Here is a 25,913-nt window from a genome sequence, read left to right on the forward strand (position 1 = left end):
GCTTTAGCATCATTCCTTCCAAAGAAATCCCAGGGCTGATCTCCTTCGGAATGGACTGGTTGGATCTCCTTGCAGTCCAAGGGACTCTCAAGAGTCTTCTCCAACACCACATTTCAAAAGCATAGCTAATAACATTAGTGGAATTAAAAGTAAATAATTTAGCCATGAGCCTCCCACACCAAACCAGTTTTTTAAAAGATCGTCAAGACTGGGGAATGATCACTTAAAGCAGAAATCTGATTTTTCATATGGTTCACCAAATGTGTTACATTAAAGGATTTATCAGGTATGAAATTATAGCATTCACTTTGAATTGCAGCACTTGTATCTCCCTGAGATGCTGTAAGGTGTCGAGGGCCTTGGAGTTGTGCAGCATGGCCTTTCTCCTCATAGAGATCTCAGAATACAATAGGTTAATAGCCTAGTTACTATCATTTAAAGCTTATGTAAGTTGTCAAGGCTTCGATATGGCAAATTAAATCCTCCAATCTCATTGAAGGTACACACACACAAAGAGAAAGTAGGTGCTACATGGTCATACCAGTAGAAAACACATATTTTGACCCATTGGGATCATACCAATGGTAGGTTTGGTTGGGGTTACCTCTAATTTGTTAATGTGTATGACCTTAAATTCATGGGAATCCCAGGCTACACCTTTGTATGCATCCCTGTAGATGTCAAGGCCATAAATCAGTGCCACAAATCCACTGAGTTCCACACCAATCACTCTCTCTAAGGGTAATAATGAGCATAGTTCATAAACACCTGGCTATGTCTCATAATATTACTAGGTTGATCATTTTTAGTATGATTTAATTGTTCCTAACATACAGGAGCTTTTAAACTTAAATAACCATAGCCTTGTGTTAACCATACAGATACATGACATAATTGTCAGAGTTTTCCTTTTAATAGATGAGAGGTTAATTTTGAGACTTAGCTCGTCACTCTGATTTTGAATGACCTTAAGAGAAATTTGAGTTTGAATGACCTTAAGAGAAAACTTAAATCTATGGCCAACATCAGAGCAGGTATTATTAACTGGCCAGGTGAGAGGGTCCTATCTAGAAATATCATGAATAGACAGAAGAGGACTTAACTCTCATCTAAAATACATTTCCTAGGTGGTATCCAATCAGAGCCCTGGAGAACAGAACTCCACCAAGGTAACCCAGAAGTACTAGACACAGATAATTGGCCACAACCCAACAATTGGATTGAGTTTTAAACTAGCATAGAATTGTACCTATGATAGAAAACATTTGACTGATACGCACAGCTCCAAGGAATCATGAAAGCATTATAAATGATCATACGAGTCAGGTCAGCATCTTGGGCAAGCTGTCTGCTTCTGATGTCGTCGTCCTCTCATCCTAGTGTAGTGCAGTTTCCTCTGTTTGAGCATTGCTTTAAGGTGAGTTTGAGGTCAGCAGGCCTCTCTATAGACTAGTCCAGCTTAGAGGCCTTTGGAAGTGAGAATTAATCTAAGAGTCAATTTCCCTTCAATTCCCCCATGCATGAACTAGTTAAGAGTACCTATAAAAAGGTCCTTCCATCCAGGTTTGAGATAGTTTCTCAAACTAAGTCTTTTTCCAGTCTTGGTTGCAGGTCGTGCATGAGGCATCTGATCTTCATCCAAAGAGAGATTACTGAGATAAGCTTCAGAGACAAACCTAGAGTGTCCTTAATAATTTAATTAAAATTTACATTAATGTACCCTAACAGCAAAGAACTATCCAGGAAATGAGTCTTACTAGATACAGACCTCCATTAACAAATTGGGGTTTAGCATTCATTGAAACATGTTTTTCTCCCTAAAATCACCATCATTTTTACCAAATATAACCAAATTAAGACTTGCTTGTGATACAGGACTGGTCTCAATAAACTTGGCCTGATGATTTATATAACCATAATTGATTATAGATTTTTTTGCTTTTTTGAAACTTTCTAAAAAACAATATTTATTTTTTAATTGAAGGATAATTGCTTTACATAATTTTGCTGTTTTCTGTCAAACTTCAACATGAATTGCTGAGATTTGTCTAGAGTCTCAACTGAACTTTTAAAATAAATCTTTCAGGGCTAGGAAAGTTAAGCCACAGGCTTATCACACATTTACATGAATTACTCCCATTTCAAGGTTTCCAAAAATTCCTTGACAGTTCTGTACCTGTTAGTGAGATAACCTTCCCAACTTATCTGATAAAGTTTTGGAAACTAAGAGTGTCCAATCTCTGAAGGGTTCAGTTCAGTTCAGTCGCTCAGTCGTGTCCGACTCTTTGCGACCTCAAAAATCACAACATGCCAAGCCTCCCTGTCCATCACCAACTCCCAGAATCCACCCAAACCCATGTCCATTGAGTCGGTGATGCCTTCCAACCATCTCATCCTCTGTCGTCCTCTTCTCCTCCTGCCCTCAGGGTCTTTCCCACCATCAGGGTCTTTTCAATTGAGTCAGCTCTCCACATCAGGTGGCCAAATTATTGGAGTTTCAGCTTCAACATCAGTCCCTCCAATGAACACCCAGGACTGATCTCTTTAGAACTGACTGGTTAGATCTCCTTGCAGTCCAAGGGATTCTCAAGAGTCTTCTCCAACACCACAGTCCAAAAGCATTAATTCTTCAGCTCTCAGCTTTCTTAATAGTCCAACTCTCACATCCATACATGACTATTGGAGAAACCATAGGCTTGACTAGACGGACCTTTGTTGGCAAAGTAATGTCTCTGCTTCTTAATATTCTGTCCAGGTTGGTCATAGCTTTCCTTCCAAGGAGCAAGCGTCTTTTAATTTCATGGCTACAATCGGCATCCGCAGTGATTTTGGAGCCCAGAAAAATAAAGTCAGCCACTGTTTCCACTGTTTCCCCATCTCTTTGCCATGAAGTGATGGGACCGGATGCTATGAGCTTAGTTTTCTGAATGTTGAACTTTAAGCCAACTTTTTCTTTCTCCTCTTTCACTTTCATCAAGAGGCTCTTCAGTTTTTCTTCACTTTCTGCCATAAGTGTAGTGTCATCTGCATATCTGAGGTTATTGATATTTCTCCCAGCAATCTTGAGTCCAGCTTGTGCTTCTTCCAGTCCAGCGCTTCTCATGATGTACTCTGCATAGAAGTTAAATAAGCAGGGTGACAATATACAGCCTTGACATACTCCTTTTCCTATTTGGAACTAGTCTGTTGTTCCATGTCCAGTTCTAACTGTTGCCTCCTGACCTGCATACAGGTTTCTCAAGAAGCAAGTCAGGTAGTCTGGTATTCCCAGCTCTTTCAGAATTTTCCACAGTTTACTGTGATCCACACAGTAAAAGTCTTTCACATAGTTAATAAAGCAGAAATAGATGTTTTTCTGGAACTCTCTTGCTTTTTCGATGATCCAGTGGATGTTGGCAATTTGATCTCTGGTTCCTCTGCCTTCTCTAAAACCAGCTTGAACATCTGGAAGTTCATGGTTCATGTATTGCTGAAGCCCAGCTTGGAGAATTTTGATCATTACTTTACTAGGGTGTGAGATGAGTGCAATTGTGCCATAGTTTGAGGCTTCTTTGGCATTACCTTTCTTTGGGATTGGAATGAAAATGAACCTTTTCCAGTCCTGTGGCCACTGCTAAGTTTTCCAAATTTGCTGACATATTGAGTGCAGCACTTTCACAGCATCATCTTTTAGGATTTGAAATAGCTCAACTGGAATTCCATTGCCTCCACTAGGTTTGTTCCTAGTAATGCTTCCTAAGGCCCACCCGACTTCACATTCCAGAATGTCTGGCTCTAGTTGAGTGTGAGTGATCACACCTTTGTGATTATCTGGGTCGTGAAGATCTTTTTTGTACAGTTCTTCTGTGTATTCTTGCCACGTCTTCTTAATATCTTCTCCTTCTGTTAGGTCCATACCATTTCTGTCCTTTATCGAGCCCATCTTTGCATGAAATGTTCCCTTGGTACCTATAATTTTCTTGAAGAGATCTCTAGCCTTTCCCATTCTATTGTTTTCCTCTATTTCTTTGCACTGATCACTGAAGAAGTCTTTCTTATTTCTCCTTGCTATTCTTTGGAACTCTGCATTCAAATTGGTATATCTTTCCTTTTCTCCTTTGCTTTTCACTTCTCTTCTTTTCACAGCTATTTGTAAGGCCTCCTCAGACAGCCAGTTTGCTTTTTTGCATTTATTTTTCTTGGGGATGGTCTTGATTCCTGTCTCCTCTACAATGTCACAAACCCCCGTCCATACTTCCTCAGGCACTATGTCTGTCAGATCCAGTCCCTTAAATCTATTTCCCACTTCTACTGTATAGTCATAAGGGATTTGATTTAGGTCATACCTGAATGGTCTAGTGATTTCCCCTACTTTCTTCAATTTCAGTCTGAATTTGGCAATAAGGAGTTCATGATCTGATCCATAGTCCGCTCCTGATCTTGTTTTTGCTGACTGTATAGAGCTTCTCCATCTTTGGCTGCAAAGGATATAATCAATCTGACTTTGATGTTGACCATCTTGTAATGTCCATGTGTAGACTCTTCTCTTGGGTTGTTGGAATAGGGTGTTTGCTATGACCAGTATGTTCTCTTGGCAGAAGCCTTTGCCCTACTTCATTCTGTATTCGAAGGCCAAATTTGCCTGTTACTGCAGGTGTTTCTTGACTTCCTACTTTTGCATTCCAGAAGGGTTCAGATAGAGAGAAAAGATAAATGTTTCAATTGTGTATAAAATATAATTTTCCCAAATTGCTGTCATAATTAGTTTCAGGGGAAGGTTTTTTTTTTTTTTTTTTTTCCTCTTAAACGTGGAAAACACATATTCTAACCAGCAATTTTTCAGATACAAAGCATAGAAGTTATAAGCATATTCATCAGCCCTTCTGTTAAGCTTTATGAAGTCATCAGGTTTTCCATTAGAATCCTTACCCAGTTCAGAACATGGTATTTATCCGAAAGTCCTTTCCGTACATCTTGAAGAGCAAGTATTTTTGCAAAACTTGATTAGTGCTATGACAATATTTTGAGATAGTAATTAGAATAATGCCTGATAACATTTTCCCCAAACATATCAGAATTTTAGGAGCTCTGTATGGTTTCTACGATATCTATATTAGTAACATATACCATACAATATAACCCGAGACTTATTACTCACTTGACAATACTTCCCACGTCATTCTGTATAGAAAATGAGCCTAATTAGTGTAATATCTCTCTTTAGGGTGTTTGAGGGCCCTCTGAAGCATCCCAAAGTTAGCTAGAAATCAAGTTCTTCATTACAATGACTTAGGAAGTTTTGTCAACAAATATCAAAAAGGTTTAGAACACTCAGCCACATAGGATTATAGGTCATTGTGAAACAATAGCTTTTTATATAGCTAAAGTAACAATAAAAGATTTCAGAACAGATCACTTAAGAGATAAAGAAATTTAAATCTGTTATCAAAGGCAGTTCACCATCTGAAAAAAAGGTGTCATCTTAACAGACAGAAAAGCTAAATTCAAGTTTTGCAACAGATGGAAAAGCAAAGTTCAAAGCTAAATAAGTCTTACTTTATTTAAAAGGCAAACTTAATTAAATGTATTTTACACTTACTTTAAACCATGTACAAAACTCACTTCTCATGGTTCACTTTTCACAAACCTTATCACTTTCTGTACCCATTACTTTGTCCTTCCATCCTAAAAAGCCACCTGTAAGTCAGGCTTACTTCCTTTTCCCTTCACAAAATGCAGTTCCATTCCTCATACCTTCTTTACTGAAAACACACTTCGTACCTTCCTTAAGTAACCAAGAATTGACTTTTTTTTTTTTTTTTTTTTTTGGCAAGTTGGTCCGTTTTTAATCGTGAGTCAAAAGAAGCTGTTTTTGGCCTCCCAAAGTGCCCGTCCCTTTTTATTGAGGTTAACATAGTTCAGAATTTTAAGTAAACAGATGCAGTCACTGGGTAAAGTTGCCCCAGGTCCATCCTCCAGGAACTGCTGTCATTATCAGCAATGCCATCCAGTCTTCAAGGGGGATATCAGCCTGGATCTGCTCTGTAATTATTGCAGAGCTCCAATTTGCTTTATCCGTGTCAATAGTTCCCCTCACTCATGAATATTTACTAGATCAGTGTATCCACCTATGCACTCTTTACCGATGAAGACCTGAGGTACCGTTCTGGCTCCTGTGAGCTGTTGCAAGTAATCTTGTATCTCAGTGGTGTCACCGATGGCACCAATGAGATATAAGATTTGGATACCAACAAATTCCAAAAGCCCTTGTTTGAAGGGCAGTTGACTGAGAAGCTCCTGAGTCCTTCTGCAGTAGGGGCAGGTGGGCTTGATGAACACGACCACCTTCCCAGACTGGATCTTGCTGTTCATGAATGCTTGAGCCATGCTGCCTCTCCCGGGAGGGCACCTTAACCTCCAAGAACTGACTTTTATATTAGCATTTTATAGATTGGTGAGCATAAATAACAGTGATAATTTCTAAAACCTTTGCTTTCTTAGACAGAACATTTTAGGATGACACCAAACAAAATGAGGGCAAAATGAGGACTGTAGCCCGGAAGGCAGCATCTCAGATAGCTCTGAGAGACTGCTTCAAAGCGGCAGTGTGGAAGGTCAATATATAAGGTTTTGGTGAATGGGAAGTTCAATACCATGAAGCACTTATTTTACAAAAGGTTTTTTGTTGGTCATGAGGATATGATGTCACTATAAAGGGATTTAGTGCTTCTCTAGATAGGAGGAGATGCAATGATTGAGACCATAAAATCTGTTTCTAAAAACATTAAAAAAAAAAAATCCAGCTGTCTAAAGACCCATCTCACCGGATGCCCTGGAGCGTGGAGTGCCTCACTCCACAGCTGTTGAAGGGCAACAGCTATAGGATCATGGGGTTCACTCTCTGTAGAGGCAGATGGCAAATGCCTTTGTTGTTCAGTCACTGGCAGTGCTCTTGGTCAATGCCACTTTGTAGTTGACAGGCGTTTGCTATGACCAGTGTGTTCTCTTAACAAAATCATTAGCTTTGCCCTGCTTCATTCTGTACTCCAAGGCCAAACTTGCCTGTTACTCCAGGTATCTCTTGACTTCCTACTTTTGCATTCCAGTCCCCTATGATGAAAAGGACATCTTTTGGTATTAGTTCTATGAAACCTGTAGGTCTTCATAGAACTGTTCAACTTCAGCTTCTTTGGCATTAGTGGCTGGAGCATAGACTTGGATTACTGTGATATTGAACAGTTTGCCTTGGAAATGAACATAGATCATTCTATAGTTTTTGAGATTGCATCCATGTACTGCATTTTGGACTCTTTTGTTGACTATGATAGCTACTCCATTTCTTCTAAGGGATTGTTTCCCACAGTAGTAAATATAATGGTCATCTGAATTAAATTCACCCATTCTGGTCCATTTTAGGTCACTGATTCCTAGAAAGTTGATGTTCACTCTTGCCATCTCCTGTTTGACCACTTCCAATTTACCTTGATTCATGGACCTAACATTCCAGGTTCCTACACAATATGTTTTTTAAGGCTTCAGACTTTACTTCCACCACCAGAGACATCCATAACTGGGCATTGTTTTTGCTTTGGCTCAGCCTCTTCACACCTTTTGGAGCTATTTCTCTGCTTTCCTCCAGTAGCACACTGGGCATCTACCAACCTGGGGAGTCCATTTTTCAGTTTCATATCTTTTTGCCTTTTCGTAGTGTTGATGCTAGCAAAGTAATGCTCAAAATTCTCCAAGCTAGGCTTCAACAGTACACGAACCAAGAATTTCCAGACGTTCAAGCTGGATTTAGAAAAGGCAGAGGAACAAGAGATCAAATTTCTAACATCCAAAAAGCAAGAGAATGTCAGAAAAACATCTTCTGCATCACTGACTATGCTACAGCTTTTTACTATGTGGATCACAACAAATTTTGGAAAATTCTTAAAGAGATGGGAATACCAGACCACCTTACCTGCTTCCCGAGAAACCTGTATGCAGATCAAGAAGCAACAGAACCAAACATGGAACAATGGACTGGTTCCAAATTGGGAATGGAGTACAAAGAAGTACGTCAAGGCTGTATATTGTCACTCTGCTTATTTAACTTAGCTTCAGAGTACATCATGCAAAATGCTAGGCTGGACGAAGCACCAGCTGGAATCAAGATTGCTGGGAGAACTATCAATAACCTCAGATATGCAGATGATAGCACCCTTATGGCAGAAAGTGAAGAGGAACTGAAGTGAAAGAGGAGAGTGAAAAAGCTGGCTTAAAATTCAACATTCAAAAAACTAAGACCACGGCATCTGGTCCCATCACTTCATGGCAAATAGATGGGGAAACAATGGAAACAGTGAGAGACTTTATTTTCTTAGGCTCCTAAATCACTGCACAAGGTGACTGCAGCCATGAAATTAAAAGACACTTGCTCCTTGGAAGAAAAAGTATGACCAACCTAGACAGCATATTAAAAAGCAGAGACATTACTTTGCCCACAAAGCTATGGTTTTTCCAGTAGTCATTTTTTCTGGTAGTCATGTATAGATGTGAGAGTTGGGCCATAAAGAAGGCTGAGTGTTGAAGAATTGATGCTTTTGAGTGATGGTGTTGGAGAAGACTCTCGAGAGTCCCTAGGAAGGCAAGGAGATCAAACCAGTCAATCCTAAAGCAGATCAACCTGGAATATTCATTGGAAGGACTGAAGCTGAAGCTTCAATATTTGGGCCACCTGATGCAAAGAAGTGACTCATTAGAAAAGACCCTGATGCTGGGAAAGATTGAAGGCAGGAGGAGAAGGGGGCAGAGGATGAGATGGTTGGATGGCATCACTGACTCAATGGACATGAGTTTGAGCAAGCTCTGGGAGATGGGAAGGACAGGGGAGCCTGGTGTGCTGCAGTCCATGGGGTCACAAAGAGTTGGACACAACTTGAGCAACTGAACAACAACTCAAGAAGAGGAAGCAGAAGAGAGAGATAAGGACACTCTCCCTCTCCCCACTTCTCCTTTTATTATAAAACTGTAGCCCACTATTTACTCTGGCTGGCACCCTCTCCCTCTCTGCTTGTAAGCCTCACAAGCATCCTATCTTTTTTTGTTTGTTTGTTTTCAATCAGCACAGGCTGCCATAGAAATATGATATAGATGTCTAGAGACACAGAAAAGATCTTGTTGCTAGTGCAGGAGACAGGGTAGATGGTATGTGAGGAGGAAGAAATTTTACTGTCTGAGTGCTGCTCACAGGATCTGAAAACTGACATTCTTTTTACTTTGGGGATTTTTCTCCTATGTTCTAAGTCTAACCCTGTTAAAACTCAAGTCTGTAAATTTAGGTATTCTACCTGCTATTTATGTATTTTTAAAAAATAAATACTTATTTATTATTTATTTGGCTGCAATGACTCTTAGTTGTGGCAAGTGGGATTTAGTTTCCTGTCCAGGAATGGAACCTGGGCCCACTGCATTGGAAGCATGGAGTCTTAGTTACTGGACCACCAGGGAAGTCCTCAAATTTCTCTAAGCTGGTAAGTTTTGCATTGCAATGCCTGTTTTGTAACTAAATTTTAAAATGAAACTATGAGATCTCTATTGGGATATATGTATTGCTCAGGTTAATTTGTAGGTGAGCTCTATTTAACTGTCTTTTTAAAAAGTGCTTACAAATTAAACATGTCTAAATATAACAGAAACTAAGCTAAATGGATTTTGGATTCGTATGACCCAAGAAACATTTAGTATCAAATTAACATGTGGCATTAAAGTTTGTTGTTTGCTTGTTATTTAATAGAGACATGTCATTTAGACACATCACTATTAAGCACAACGTTTTTATGGTACCCAGGTTTACTCAAAGTCAGTAAGTATATTTGTTGTAAAGTTTGTCAGCAAGAAAATTAACTCATGGCTTTCCTGGAGGCTCAGCAGTAAAGAATCCCCTTACCAATGCAGGAGATGTGGGTTCGATCCCTGATCTGGGAAGATCCCACATGCTGTGGAACAACTAAGCCCATGCAACACAACTCCCGAGCCTGGGCTCTAAAGCCTGGAAGCCATGACTACTGAAGCCCACGTGCCCTAGAGCCCGTGCTCTGCAAAAGAGAAGCCAGCGCAGTGAGAAGCCAGTGCACCTCAGCAAACAGTAGCCCCTGCTTGCTGCAATAGAGAAAGTCTGAGCAGCAACGCAGACCCAGCACAGCCAAAATTAAATAAATAAATATTTTTGAAATATGTTTTTCACTTGGGGTATAATTTGTACAATTTTTAGTGATCAAGACACTCACTTTCCTGGACCAATTTTGCAAGCCTATGTTATCAATTAACCAGACTCATTTTACAAACAAATTAATCTTAACTTGGCTACGTTTGGGACAAATGAGGGTGATTTAAGAAGAAAGGAATTATGTTTTAATAGATATTAAATTTTAGTTTGGCTGAGAGCAGTATCTACTGTCTAAAACTCACTTTTTAAATAGCACTTTTGTCATATTATTGTAAAGTTTAATTGAGTTGTTAGGAAGATATTCTAGGCTTGGATCTGAAGCTCAGCAGTGTAAGCTATCTTTGGATGCAGATCAGATGCCCATAATCTATAACCCGGGGATTATATGTTCTAGAAACAAAACAAAGCAAAACATCATTTAAAGGACTGTGTCCACCCTGGATAAATGCCTCTTATGAGGTATTCTCAACATCCTGCACAAGGATACTGAAGGGAATCAACTTCCAGGATTTACCCCCCTCCCCTGACCATTTACTTCCAATTTGCAGCCAGACCAGTTCCTGAAAGCTCCCTGTCAATGCCACTGGACACACACTCTGTACTATTCCTTTGGGACAGTTTCTCAGCCATTCACACCTGGCAGAGAGACTACTCGGAAGGGATAACATCTAAAGCTGTAAGCACAAGTCCTGATTAAACTGCACAGTGAAGTGAGACACAGGAATGTAACTTCTGGATAGCTAACTACTGCTCGAGGGATGGGAATGGCAAGGACTGTCTCAGCCGCTGCTCCAGCCAAGGCCACTAGCCCAGAGTCAAGGGCACCCAAGGGTGAGGAGACTGCCCACTATATTCAGGAGCTCCTTCTCTGTACCCCGAGTTGCCCAAGGGTGAAATCTAAGCCCAGACAGCACCTGCAGCATGTAAGTTATGGACCAATTGCCCCATGGCTCCGCCTCTGTGAGAAGCACCTTTCTCCATGTCCATCTTTCTCTGCCTTTCTCCTTGTCCATCTCCTTGTCCATAAGTCAGCAGAAGATAAATTGATACATTTTTCTGAGAACCCTGAACTTTCCAGAATGGAGTTTACCCAGTTAATGAGATCTTTTGATCTCATCCAAAGGGAAATTTGCAGACTTTACCCTCCCACAGGCAACTAGGGTCTGTGCTGACCCAGGGGCAGCTGGAGCCCAACAGGGCCATGCGGGGGGCAGGGGGCACTGCCGCTGTCCCTGATGCAGGTCCGCGGCTACATGATTGTTTAACAGAGGTTATGAAAACACTTACAGTAAAACCTGTCCATTATGAAAACGTGCAGGTAGTACAACAGGGGTGAGATGAAAATCGGAAAGCATTTCAAGAGAGGTTGGTAGAAGCTTTAAAAAATATAGCAGGGGCTTTTCTGGTGGCTCACTGGGAAAGAATCCATGTGCCAATGCAGGACACATGGGCTCTATCCCTGATCCAGGGAGATCCCGTGTGTTACGGAGCAATTCAGCCCGGAAGCTGAAACTACTGAAGCCCAGGCCCTAGAGCCTGTGCTCTGAAACAAGAGAAGCCACTGCAGTGAGAAGCCCATGCTGAGAAGAGCCCACACAGCAACAAAGACAGAGCATGGACAAAATATATATATAGGAGTGTGGATACCTTCTCCCTCAAGGGACAGGCCCTTTTGGCTATGCGTTTCATAGCCCACCCTGCCACAGGCATCAGGAGTGAGATTCAAAAAGCAACTGCTAGTCCTCAGACCCCTCTGAGCGATTTGCTCCAAGTGGCTTATTCAGTTTTTGATAATAGGGACATGGTTGAAAAGGCTGAACACTCCCAGAGAAATACACAAAGTGCTGAAATGATGGTTGTAGCTTTGTCCACCTAGAGACCACCAGAGGGGAGGTCAGCCTTTGCAGGCCAAGCTGGCCATGATGGACCACAAGGCCGACAGGTACCCAGACCAACCCAGGGTACCCTGTGTGTACAGAAGGACACTAATGGAGACTGTGGCAGATGTGCCCTTTTATAGACAGCCAGGGTACTGGAGGAGGGAATGCCCCAGACACCTGAGATCCATGGGGCCCCTCAGCCTTGGATGGTTTCCCAACACTGAGGGGCCCTGAGGTCACAAGTGGCTCTGCCAACAGCACCGTGTATATAACTAGCACTGAAGCTCGAGGGGTCACTGAAGCGGGGGCCGAGATGGAATTCCTTGGACACCAGTGAAGTCCTTTCCGTCTTAACTCAAATGGCTGGAAATTTTAACAACCATAAAAAACACATAATCGGAACATCAGTACCAACACAGGCCCACTTTCCAGGAACCCCCTTTGTGCTCCAACAATGGTCAGTGGTTTCTACATCGATTTTTGTGCCTGTCACCTCTCTTTTAACTCAAGGGACTTACTAGTTAAATTAGGCTCCACTCTGATTCTTGAGGCACAAGGAAGCCACCCTTATGACTAAATGATACTAACAAAACTAAAATACAGATTAACTCTATAACTGAGATAAAAGACTTAATAAACGCTGCAGTACGAAACACTGAAGTTCTGGGTCTAGCTACAAATAAACAGACTGAGGCCTTACGTGATGCTCTTCCAGATTTGGAACCTTTTTTGAGCTATGTAGCCCAGCTGGTAAAGAATCCGCCTGCAATGCTGTTACTGAAAGGTATGTGTTGGGGGTCTGGGCATGTTTTGTACCACGCCCTCATCAGACAGACGCCTCAGGTTCTCTTGTGGGGCCTCACCCCAGTAATGTGCACAGAGCCGCAGATGATTCCAATCTGAATCCTGCATTGAGCACCAGGGCTCTTAGCCTCCACTTCTGAGACTGAGATCAGGCCCTGGGGGAGAAAAGGGCGCTTTGCTCCGAGTGGGGCTGGACCAGGGCCTGCTGTGTGACCTGAAGGGCATCGTGGGGTGAGTGGAGGTTCCCCCTGCTGCTGTGTGCATCAGGCCACACCAGGAGGGGAGTGTGATCCGAGGGAAAGTGTGGGAAAGTCCCATGTTGGACTCTGTATGGGAGTTGACCATCCTGAGTCCCTCCTGAGACAGTGGCCATAGGGGACTGTGTGTTCCTCATGGTGAAGGCTTCCCTGTGTGTGTGGTTGGGGCTCAGGAAGGACATGTGTTGATCCTAAGCATTAAACATCATGTTTTCCACTTTCATGATAGAACTGTGAAGACTCATGGATGAAGAAGCCCAGAAGAGGAAAAAGCAGGAGTCAGGCATGGCTCTTTCTCAGGTAGGGTCATATTCTCAGTGGATTCTCACACTGCTTCCTGAAATGCCCTTCTCAAGACTGGCTCATCGTGTCTGACTCTGGAGTGTCCTGTCTGACTACTGTACATGCACACTCACCTGGGGCCTTCCCTTAGGGCCTGTCATCTCCACTTAGATCCCATCTTCCATGATCTGGTGACCTGGACCTTGTGAGGAGGCTCCCCTGGGCACCGTCCTGGGCACGGCTTCTCACCCACAGGTAGGAGACGGGGTCTCAGTGCTTTTGGGAAATAGGGACTGTTTAGGGCCCATCTGCATGCGCTGTCTGCTCTCAGTCAACCAGGGTAAAGAAGCTGTATGTGGACCTCAGGTATTAGCATGTACAGATCAGATCAGATCAGTCGCTCAGTCATGTCCGGCTCTTTGCAACTCCATGAATCACAGCACGCCAGGCCTCCCTGTCCATCACCAACTCCTGGAGTTCACTGAGACTCACGTCCATCGAGTCAGTGATGCCATCCAGCCATCTCATCCTTTGTCGTCCCCTTCTCCTCCTGCCCCCAATCCCTCCCAGCATCAGAGTCTTTTCCAATGAGTCAACTCTTCGCATCAGGTGGCCAAAGTACTGGAGTTTCAGCTTTAGCATCATTCCTTCCAAAGAAATCCCAGGGCTGATCTCATTCAGAATGGACTGGTTGGCTCTCCTTGCAGTCCAAGGGACTCTCAAGAGTCTTCTCCAACACCACAGTTCAAAAGCATCAATTCTTCGGCGCTCAGCCTTCTTCACAGTCCAACTCTCACATCCATACATGACCACAGGAAAAACCATAGCCTTGACTAGACGAACCTTTGTTGGCAAAGTGATGTCTCTGCTTTTGAATATGCTATCTAGGTTGGTCATAACTTTCCTTCCAAGGAGTAAGCGTCTTTTAATTTCATGGATGAAGTCACCATCTGCAGTGATTTTGGAGCCCAGAAAAATAAATTCTGACACTGTTTCCACTGTTTCCCCATCTATTACCCATAAAGTGGTGGGACTGGATGCCATGATCTTCGTTTTCTGAATGTTGAGCTTTAAGCCAACTTTTTCACTCTCCACTTTCACTTTCATCAAGAGGCTTTTGAGTTCCTCTTCACTTTCTGTCATAAAGGTGGTGTCATCTGCATATATGAGGTTATTGATATTTCTCCCGGCAATCTTGATTCCAGCTTGTGTGTCTTCCAGTCCAGCGTTTCTCATGATGTATTCTGCATAGAAGTTAAATAAGCAGGGTGACAATATACAGCCTTGACAAACTCCTTTTCGTATTTGGAACCAGTCTGTTGTTCCATGTCCAGTTCTAACTGTTGCTTCTTGACCTGCATACAAATTTCTCAAGAGGCAGATCAGGTGGTCTGGTATTTCCATCTCTTTCAGAATTTTCCACAGTTTATTGTGATCCACACAGTCAAAGGCTTTGGCATAGTCAATAAAGCAGAAATAGACGCTTTTCTGGAACTCTCTTGCTTTTTCCATGATCCAGCGGATGTTGGCAATTTGATCTCTGGTTCTACTGCCTTTTCTAAAACCAGCTTGAACATCAGGAAGTTCACGGTTCACATATTGCTGAAGCCTGGCTTGGAGAATTTTGAGCATTACTTTACTAGCGTGTGAGATGAGTGCAATTGTGTGGTAGTTTGAGCATTCTTTGGCATTGCCTTTCTTTGGGATTGGAATGAAAACTGAGCTTTTCCAGTCCTGTGACCACTGCTGAGTTTTCCAAATTTGCTGGCATATTGAGTGCAGCACAATCACAGCATCATCTTTCAGGATTTGGAATAGCTCAACTGGAATTCCATCACCTCCACTAGCTTTGTTCATAGTGATGCTTTCTAAGGTCCACTTGACTTCACATTCCAGGATGTCTGGCTCTAGGTCAGTGATCACACCATCGTGATTATCTGGGTCATGAAGATATTTTTTGTACAGTTCTTCTGTGTATTCCTGCCATCTCTTCTTAATATCTTCTGCTTCTGTTAGGTCCATACCATTTCTGTCCTTTATCGAGCCCATCTTTGCATGAAATGTTCCTTTGGTATCTCTGATTTTCTTGAAGAGATCCCTAGTCTTTCTCATTCTGTTGTTTTCCTCTATTTCTTTGCATTGATCACTGAAGAAGGCTTTCTTATCTCTTCTTGCTATTCTTTGGAACTCTGCATTCAGATGTTTATATCTTTCCTTTTCTCCTTTGCTTTTCGCTTCTCTTCTTTTCACAGCTATTTGTAAGGCCTCCTCAGACAGCCATTTTGTTTTTATGCCTTTCTTTTCCATGGGGATGGTCTTGATCCCTGTCTCCTGTACAATGTCATGAACCTCATTCCATAGTTCATCAGGCACTCTATCTATCAGATCGAGGCCCTTAAATCTATTTCTCACTTCCACTATATAATCATAAGGGATTTGGTTTAGGTCATACCTGAATGGTCTAGTGGTTTTCCCTACTTTCTTCAATTTAAGTCTGAATTTGGCAATAAGGAGTTCATGATCTGAGCCACAGTCAGCTCCTGGTCTTGTTTTTGCTGACTGTATAGAGTTTCTCCATCTTTGGCTGCAAAGAATATAATCAATCTGATTTCGGTTTTGACCATCTGGTGATGTCCATGTATAGAGTCTTCTCTTGTGTTGTTGGAAGAGAGTGTTGCATTTTCTTGGCAAAACTCTATCAGTCTTTGCCCTGCTTCATTCCGTATTCCAAGGCCAAATTTGCCTGTTACTCCAGGTGTTTCTTGACTTCCTACTTTTGCATTGCAGTCCCCTATAATGAAAAGGACATCTTTTTTGAGTGTTAGTTCTAAAAGGTCTTGTAGGTCTTCATAGAACCGTTCAACTTCAGCTTCTTCAGCGTTACTGGTTGGGACATAGACTTGGATTACTGTGATATTGAATGGTTTGCCTTGGAAACGAACAGAGATCATTCTTTCGTTTTTGAGATTGCATCCAAGTACTGCATTTTGGACTCTTTTGTTGACCATGATGGCCACTCCATTTCTTCTGAGGGATTCCTGCCCGCAGTGGTAGATATAATGGTCATCTTAGTTAAATTAACATGTACAGTACACGGTAAAATCTGCAAAAGAGGCCAATGAGTGGAAATCAGTTCTGACTTTTTACAGGACATTTAAAACTAAATGAGCACCTCCTTGAAAACTTAAGCGTTTGGGAATGGAATGGAATGTTCAGAAAGAGATCTCAGGACTAGATGGTGTTTCATATCATTGTCTGTTTTATCTTTTTTCTTCTTTTTCAGTTTCTTTTTTTTTTTTTTCCTTTTTTAAAATTCTTTTCATTTTTTCTAGTATTTACATTGTCTATTTAAACCATGAAATCAAGTTTACTAATATTTTTTGTCTTTTCTTCTTGGTTGCAAGTTGCATCTTGCAGGATCTTAGTTCCTGAGGAGGAATTGAACCTAAAACCCCTGCAGTAGAAATGCAGGGTCTTAAGCACTGGACCACCAGGAAAGTCCCAACTTTTCTCATTTTGTTTCATTATTTATTTTGGAAACAATATTTAATGTAGGAAATTAGAGACTAAGAATTGGCACCAAATAGCTTTCCATTGAATTATCAGAATATTATTTCTACTGAAATGATCCTTACCTCTTTTTCTTCTTCTCCTTTTGTGTGAAAATTAAAACTCTGCTCAGGGCCTATTGGTGAAATATATTTTCATATCAGGGACAGTTGACCTTCAAGGATGTGGCCTTCAAATTCACTCCTGAGGCATGGGAATGCCTGAACCCTGTTCAGAGGGCCTTGTACAGGGATGTGATGAAAGAGACCCTCAGAAACATGCTCTCTGTGGTTAAGGATAATTTGCCTCTGAAGTTTGGGATCTGCCCTGGGGGTGGGTCTCTACATTTTCTCTGTATGCCTCTTGGTAGCCCGTTTTTAGTGACTGAGCTCAAAGCCATGTTGACTCAGACAAGAAAAGCCTCATGATTGGCATTAGGAATTTAAACTTGTCCTTTCTTCAGGTGATCTGCCCACTACATGATACACAAGGAGTTTTTCCAGAGCTTAAGTATTTATAAAGCTGATTTCAACCTTTTGAAATATCCAATTTCCTATTTTCTACCCCTATGGTCTTGGTTTAGTAGTTCTTTAAAAGTAATAAATATTTACATATTGTACTTTTCCTTATGCATTCAGAAGGAGGTAGAGAGTGAATGAATTTGTGAAGTATTGTTCTTTCCATCTTTAATGCTTTAATCAATATTCACACCTTGGAATTCATCAGAGAATTCATACTGGAAAGAAGCGTTACAAATGTAAGAATGTGGCAAAGTCTTTAGTTGGTGTTGGGGCCTTATAATTCACCAACACGTAAGTAATGGAGAGAAACCATAGAAATGTAATGAGGGTGGTAAACCTTTAGTGCACGTTTAGTCTTAACTGACCATCAAGCAGTTAAGACATATAGGAGAGAAACTTTTTAAATGTATGTGGCAAAGCCTTTAGTTACAGATCTTATTTTACAGTTCATCGGAGAATTCATACTGGAGAGAAACCATATAAATGTAATGTTTGTGGCCAGTGCTTTACTCAAAATGCAAGCCTAGGAATTCTTCAGAGAATTCATACTAGAGAGAAAACTTACAAATGTGATGAGTGTGACCAAGATTTCAATGCACGTTCAGCTCTAACCAACCATCAAGCAGTTAATACAGGAAAGAAATCGTATAAATGTAATTTATGTGGCAAAGCCTTCTGTTACAGGTTTTATATTATGGTTCATTGGAGAATTCATACTGGAGAGAAACCATATAAATGTGATGTGTGTGGCCGGTGCTTGACTCAAAATGCACACCTTGGAATTTATCTGGGAGTTCATCCTGGAATGAAACCGTATAAATGTGATATATGTGGCAAAGCCTTTAGTCAAAATGCACACCTTACAGTTCATCAGAGAATTCATGCTGGAGTTCAGTTCACTTCAGTTGCTTAGTCGTGTCCAGCTCTTTGTGACCCCATGAACCACAGCACGCCAGGCCTCCCTGTTCATCACCAACTCCCAGAGTCCACCCAAACCCATGTCCATCGAGTCGGTGATGCCATCCAACCATCTCATCCTCTGTCGTCCCCTTCTCCTCCTACCCTCAATCTTTCCCAACATCAGGGTCTTTTCAAATGAGTTAGCTCTTCATATCAGGTGGCCAAAGTATTGGAGTTTCAGCTTCAACATCAGTCCCTCCAATGAATACCCAGGAGTGATCTCCTTTAGGATGGACTGGTTAGATCTCCTTGCAGTCCAAGGGACTCTCAAGAGTCTTCTTCAACACCACAGTTTAAAAACATCAATTCTTCAGTGCTCAGCTTTCTTTATAGTCCAACTCTCACATGCATACATGACCACTGGAAAAATGATAGCGTTGACTAGACAGACCTTTGTTGGCAAAGTAATGTCTCTGCTTTTTAATATGCTGTCTAGGTTGGTCATAACTTTCCTTCCAAGGAGTAAGCGTCTTTTAATTTCATGGCTGCAATCACCATCTGCAGTGATTTTGGAGCCCAGAAAAATAAAGTCAGCCACTGTTTCCACTGGTTCCCCATCTATTTGCCATGAAGTGATGGAACCAAATGCCATGATCTTAGTTTTCGGAATGTTGAGCTTTAAGCCAACTTTTTCACTCTTCTCTTTCATTTTCATCAAGAGGCTCTTTAATTCTTCTTCACTTTCTACCATAAGGGTGGTGTCATCTGCATATCTGAGGTTACTGATATTTCTCCCAGCAATCTTGATTTCAGCTTGTGCTTCTTCCAACCCAGCGTTTCTCGTGATGTACTCTGCATATAAGTTAAATAAGCAGGGTGACAATATACAGCCTTGACGAACTCCTTTTCGTATTTGGAACCAGTCTGTGTTCCATGTCTAGTTCTAACTGTTGCTTCCTGACCTGCATACAGATTTCTCAAGAGGCAGGTCAGGTGGTCTGGTATTCCTATCTCTTTCAGAATTTTCCACAGTTTATTGTGATGCACACAGTCAAAGCTTTGGCATAGTCAATAAAGCAGAAATAGATGTTTTTCTGCAACTCTCTTGCTTTTTCGATGATCCAGCGGAGGTTGGCAATCTGATCTCTCATTCCTCCGCCTTTTTCTAAATCCAGCTTGAACATCTGGATGTTCATGGTTCACATATTTCTGAAGCGTTGCTTGGAGAATTTTGAGCATTACTTTACTAGTGTGTGAGATGAGGGCAATTCTGCGGTAGTTTGAGCATTCTTTGGGAATGGAATGAAAACTGACCTTTTCCAGTCCTGTGGCCATTTCTGAGTATTCCAAATTTGCTGGCATATTGAGTGCAGCACTTTCACAGCATCATCTTTCAGGATTTGAAATAGCTCAACTGGAATTCCATCACCTCCACTAGCTTTGTTCATAGTGATGCTTCCTAAGGCCCACTTGACTTCACATTCCAGGATGTCTGGCTCTAGGTCAGTGATCACACCATCGTGATTATCTGGGTCATGAAGATCTTTTTTGTACACTTCTTCTGTGTATTCTTGCCACCTATTCTTTAATATCTTCTGCTTCTGTTCAGTCCCTACCATTTCTGTCCTTTATTGAGCCCGTCTTTGCATGAAATCTTCTCTTGGTATCTCTAATTTTCTTGAAGAGATCACTAGTCCTTCCCATTCTATTCTTTTCCTCTATTTCTTTGCATTGATCACTAACGAAGGCTTTCTTATCTCTCCTTGCTATTCTTTGGAATTCTGCATTCAAATGCATATATGTTTCCTTTTCTCCTTTGCTTTTTGCTTCCCTTTTTTTCACAGCTATTTGTAAGGCTTCCTCAGACAGCCATTTTGCTTTTTTGCATTTATTTTTTCTGGGGATAGTCTTGATTTCTGTCTCCTGTACACTGTCACGAACCTCCATCTATAGTTCATCAGGCACTCTGTCTATCTACTGGAGAGAAACCATATAAATGTGATATTTGTGGCCAGTGCTTTACTCAAAATGCAAACCTTGGAAGTCATCAGAGAATTCATACTGGAGAGAAACCCTACAAATGTAATGTGTGTGATAAAGCCTTTAGTCAGATTTATGGCCTGTAGTTCATCAGAGAACTCATTCTAGAGAGAAATCATACAAATATAATTAGTGTGGCAGAGCTTTCATTGTACATTCATCTGTAACTGACCATTAGGGAAAACGATATAAATGTAATTTATATGTCAAAGCCTTCAGTCACAGGAATCGTTTTGCAGATAATCAGTGATCCATACTGGAGTGAAACCTTACAGATGTAATAAATGCAGTAAAGTATATCATCCTTTTGACCTTCAGGAAAGTCAAACTGTAGGAAAACTGCACAAATACAGTGGGTGTGACAAAGCTTTGGATTCTGAGTTCAGAACTAACTAACCATCATGTAATGAATTCTGAGATCTTACCCATGTAGTGATTGTGGCAACTGTTTTAGAAGGCATTCAAACCTTACAAATCATGAAAAAAATCATATTGGAAAGAAGCCATACATTTAGAGTGCAGTAAATCTTAAGGGGACCATAAGGTAACCTGTACATGAGAGAAAGGATGTAAATGTAATATATGTGACCAGTGCTTCAATACAAGTCTCATTAGTCACATGATCAGGGAATTCATAATCCAGAGAAAGGAAATGTAATAAGTGGGGCAAATGCATCAGGTAGCATTCAGGCCTAAAAAGACATCAGGGGATCCATACGCAAGAGACCTTACAAATGTATTAATTGTGGTGAGGCTTTTGTCAGGTGTTTCCATTTAGCCTTCATGAGAAAACTCATACTCTAATACTAGAAACTATGTTGATGTAATGAGTGTGTCTTGACAACAGTCTTATAGAGAGCTTATAGACGAGAGTCTCAGTTGAACTGTGGTGTTGGAAAGACTCTTGAGAGTCCCTTGGACTGCAAGGAGATAACCAGTCCATTCTGAAGATCAGCCCTGGTGGATTTCTTTGGAAGGAATGATGCTAAAGCTGAAACTCCAATACTTTGGCCACCCCATGCAAAGAGTTGACTCATTGGGAAAGACTCTGATGCTGGGAGGGATTGGGGGCAGGAGGAGAAGGGGACGACAGAGGATGAGATAGTTGGATGGCATCACTGACTTGATGGACGTGAGTCTGGGTGAACTCCGGGTGTTGGTGATGGACAGGGAAGCCTGGCGTGCTGTGATTCATAGAGTCGCAAAGAGTTGGACATGACTGAGCGACTGAACTGAACTGAACTGAACTGAAAGAAGTCATTCGAGAAGGCTATGGCACCCCACTCCAGTACTCTTGCCTGGCAAATCCCATGGACGAAGGAGCCTGGTAGGCTGCAGTCTATGTGGTCAAGAAAAGTTGGACACGATTGAGCAACTTCCCTTTCACTCTTCAACTTCATGCATTGGAGAAGGAAATGGCCACCCACTCCAGTGTTCTTGCCTGGAGAATCCCATGGACGGGGGAGCCTAGTGGGCTGCCGTCTATGGAGTCACACAGAGTTGGACACGACTGATGTGACTTAGCCACTTAGCCAAAGAAGTCATTCTGAAGGACAAGCTTACAAGTGATCATGAATGTGTAAAAACTTCACTCTGAACTCATATTTCACCAATCATCAGATGATCCATACTAGGGAGATCCTTACAAGTGTATGTAATGTGGCAAGGCTTTTAGGTGCTACCTTAAACTCAGGATTTATCAAATACTTTATACTTAGAAATACAATGACTATGGCAGTTTTTACAATTACTACTCACTTACTAGGTATGTAGGAATATATATCCTGGAGACAAGCAACACAAATGTGTTTGTAGGAAGGAATTTTCTGAAACAGCAAAGTTTGGGGATGATACTAGAGCAATGCTTTACAGATGCAATCAGAGTGGAAAAAGTTCCACCTTGAGTTGAAGTATTATGCAATAAGAGTCCATATTGAAGAGAAGTCATGAACTGTGTAGGCAAGGGCTTTATCAAGACATCAGAGTGTATTAGACTTAAAAATATATGTCTTTCAAAGAAACCACACAAAAATTGTGCATGCTATTTGGGATGCCCACTCTCACCACAATTATTCAACATAGTTTTGGAAGTCCTAGCAGTCAGAGAAGAAAAAGAAATAAAAGGAATCCAGATTGGAAAAGAAGTAAAATTCTTACTGTTTGCAGATGACACGATCCTCTACATAGAAAACTCTAAAGATACCACCAGAAAATTACTAGAGCTAATCAATGAATATAGTAATGTTGCAGGATATAAAATTAATACTCAGAAATCTCTTGCATTCCTATATACTAACAATGAAAAAAGAGAAACTAAGGAAACAATCCCATTCACCATTGCAATGAAAAGAATAAAGTACTTATGAATACATTCACCTAAAGAAACAAAAAGACTTACGTGTACAAAACTATAAAACACTAGTGAAAGAAAGATGACACAAATAGATGGAGCAATATACCATGTTCGTGGATTGGAAGAATCAGTATAGTGAAAATGAGTATTCTACCCAAAGCAATCTATAGATGGGAAGATGTTCACGTATGAATTTTGAATCGTAAAATGAGTAAGTTCTGGGGAGCTATGTGCAGCATTCTAACTGCAGTAAATTCTTCTGTGTTACTACATACTTTAAATTTGTCAGTAGAGTAAATCTGAAGTGTTCTTACCATACAAACATGGAAACTAGGAGTTCATGGATGTATTGATGACTGGATTGTGATAATATTTCACAGTATATACATCTGTCAAATGGTCACATCATGCCTGATAAGTATACACATATCCATTTCATTAGTTCTATCTCAGTAAGGTTGGAAAAGAAGAAAGTAGGAGGTGGGCTGGGTTTGCCACCTTTAATGGTGTTCAACCCATGTTTCCCATGAGATCCGTGAAGCATTTTGCAAAACCATGTATGGTACCCCCTGCCCTATCAGACGTCCTCAGATGCCTGTGTGGGGCCTAGTCCCAGGTATGTTCACAGTGCAGCAAATCTGATCTGGATCCTACATTGAGAACCAAGGCTCTTAGGCGCCACTTCTGAGACTGAGAACAGCCCCAGGGATGAGGCAGCCACTCTGCTCTGAGTGGGGATGGACCAGGGCCTGCTGTGTGACCTGAGGGGATCGTGGGGTCAGCGGAGGTGCCCCCTGCTGCTGGGTACGTGCGGCCTCACCAGGAGGGGAGTGTGATCCGAGGGAAAGTGTGGGAAAGCTCCTGTGTTGGTCTCTGTGCTGGAATTGACTGTCCTGAGTCCCTCCTGAGATAGTGGGCACAGAGGACTGTCTGTTCCCCATGGAGGGCTTCCCTTTGTGTGTAGTTGGGGCTCAGGAAGGGGGAATGTTGATTGTAGGTATTAAACAGCATGTTTCCAACTTTCAGTATCAATCTCTGCAGGATGCCTGAGAAAAAACCTGGAAGAGGGGAGAAAAAGAGTCAGGAATGGCTCTTTCTCAGGTGTCATATTCTGAGTTGATTCTCAGTCTGTCCTTCCTGAAATGCCCTTCTCTGGACTCGCTAATCATGTCTGACTCTGGAGTATCCTGCCTGTCTCCTGTACATGCACACTCACCGGGAGCCTTCTCTGAGGGCCTGTCATCTCCACTTAGATCCCGTCTCCCCATGACCTGGTGACCTGGACCTTGTGAGGAGGCTCCCCTGGGCACCGTCCTGGGCAGGGCTTCTCACCCACGGGTTGGAGACGTGGTCTCAGTGCTGTTGGGCAGCAAGTTTCCTTAGGGCCCATCTGGATGCGCTGTCTGCTCTCTGTCAACCAGAAAAAAGAAGCTGCACGTGGACATCAGGTATTAACACTCACAATACGTGGTAAAATCTGGAAAAGAGGACAATAAGGGGAAATCAGTCCTGACTATTTATAGTACATTTAAGGATCTCCTTGAAAATCTTGGTGTTTGAGAATGGAATGGAAAGTTCAGAAAGAGACCTCAGGGCTAGGGGGCTTTTCATTCCATCATCTATTTTTCACTATGAAATCCAAGTTTACTGATTTTTTTTGGTCTTCTTTGTCACATGGTGCAGCTTGCAGAATCTTAGTTCCCTGAGTATGGATTGAACCTGAAACTCCTGAAATGGAAGTGTGAGGTCTTAATCATGGGACTGCCAGGGAAGTCCCCAAATTTACTAACCTTGGTTCATTGTTTTATTATGGAATTAACAAATAGACTTTGGTTTTTGTTAATAACTACAGAACTAAAATTAACTGCAGATAAAATCATTTTTTTAAGAAAAAATATTTATTTGGGTGTTCTGGGTCTTTTTTGCTGCTTGGTCTTTTCTCTAGTTGCCAGCAGTGGGGGCTGTTGTCTAGTCGTGGTGCATGGGATTCTTGTTGTGTCTTGTTGCAGAGCATGGGCTGTATGATGCTTGGGCTTCAGTAGTTTCAGCACGTGAGCCTAGTAGTTTGGGCTCTTGGGCGTTACAGCACAGGCTCAGTAGTTGTGTCACTTGGTCTTAGTTGCCCCGAGGCATGTGGCATTATCCTGGAGCAGAACCCATGTCTTCCGCATTTGCGGGTGGATTCTTTAGCATTGCACCAGGAGAGATGCCCTCATATTATTTCTGAATACAGGTATTTTATAAAGATAGGACTCAAAGTATTCTATATATGTTTTTTATATGTCTACTACTTTTTCTTTTTTTTTTTTAACTAAACTAATATAGTATTAGAGTTGAGACATCCCTATTGGTACAGTGGATAAGAATGTGTCTGCCAATGCAGGGGATATGGGTTTGATCTCTCTGGTCCAAGAAGATTCCGCATGCCCAGGAGTAACTAAGCCCATCCACCACAACTACTGAGCCCATGCTCGAGAGCCTGTGAGCCAAAACTGCAGACCCCATGTGTTGCAACTACAGAAGCCTTGTGCCTGCCATTCACCTACAACCTGTTCTCTGTAACAAAAGATGCCATTGCAGTGAGAAGCCCACTCACCACAACTACAGAGTATCTCCTGCTCAGTGCAACTAGAAAAAGCCACACAAAGTAACAAAGACCAGCACAACCTAAATAAACAAGCTTTAAAAAAAATGTAATATTGACAAACTTAAGTACAGTTGACTCATTTTCATGGCCCCAGAGATGCTGAAATACATATGACTAAAAGTGATAATGAGAAAATGATTTAAAAATGTGTCAAGAGGCAACTCTTCATTTCAGTCAATTGTGTATTTACATGTGCATGCATACGTGCATGGATATGCAACTCCATGGTTTTATTACAAAACATCATCTAATAAATAAGCTTTGTACTTTTTACAGTTGAAATGATATCTTAAATATATTATGTAGCCTTAAATTTTTTCTACCCCAGCATAGGAATGATTTCAATAGTAATAAGATTACTGATATTGTGTGTGGGGGGGGGAAGGGGTTGAGGAGTGACCCTATACAATGACCTTTTATGGCCTTCCATTGCTCTTCAAATTCCTTGATGTTATTTGAGGTTTCTCAGGGAACTCTGATTGATGGACTTT

The 25,913-nt window shown here is 41.5% G+C and overlaps 2 protein-coding genes across 2 annotated transcripts in view; both read right to left on the bottom strand.

Moving 5' to 3' along the window:
- LOC102415868 (zinc finger protein 665-like) overlaps window positions 1-25,913 on the bottom strand; it is a 323,254-nt gene that overhangs the window by 87,751 nt on the left and 209,590 nt on the right. The gene's annotated exons all lie outside the window — the stretch shown is intronic.
- Window positions 6,038-6,366, bottom strand: LOC123330300 (glutaredoxin-1-like). The gene has a single exon (XM_044931623.2). It carries the CDS (start codon window positions 6,364-6,366, stop codon window positions 6,073-6,075), a length of 294 nt encoding a protein of 97 aa, XP_044787558.2. The 3' UTR covers window positions 6,038-6,072.

The sequence above is a fragment of the Bubalus bubalis genome, chromosome 18, assembly GCF_019923935.1.
Source record: "Bubalus bubalis isolate 160015118507 breed Murrah chromosome 18, NDDB_SH_1, whole genome shotgun sequence".
NCBI lineage: Eukaryota > Metazoa > Chordata > Mammalia > Artiodactyla > Bovidae > Bubalus > Bubalus bubalis.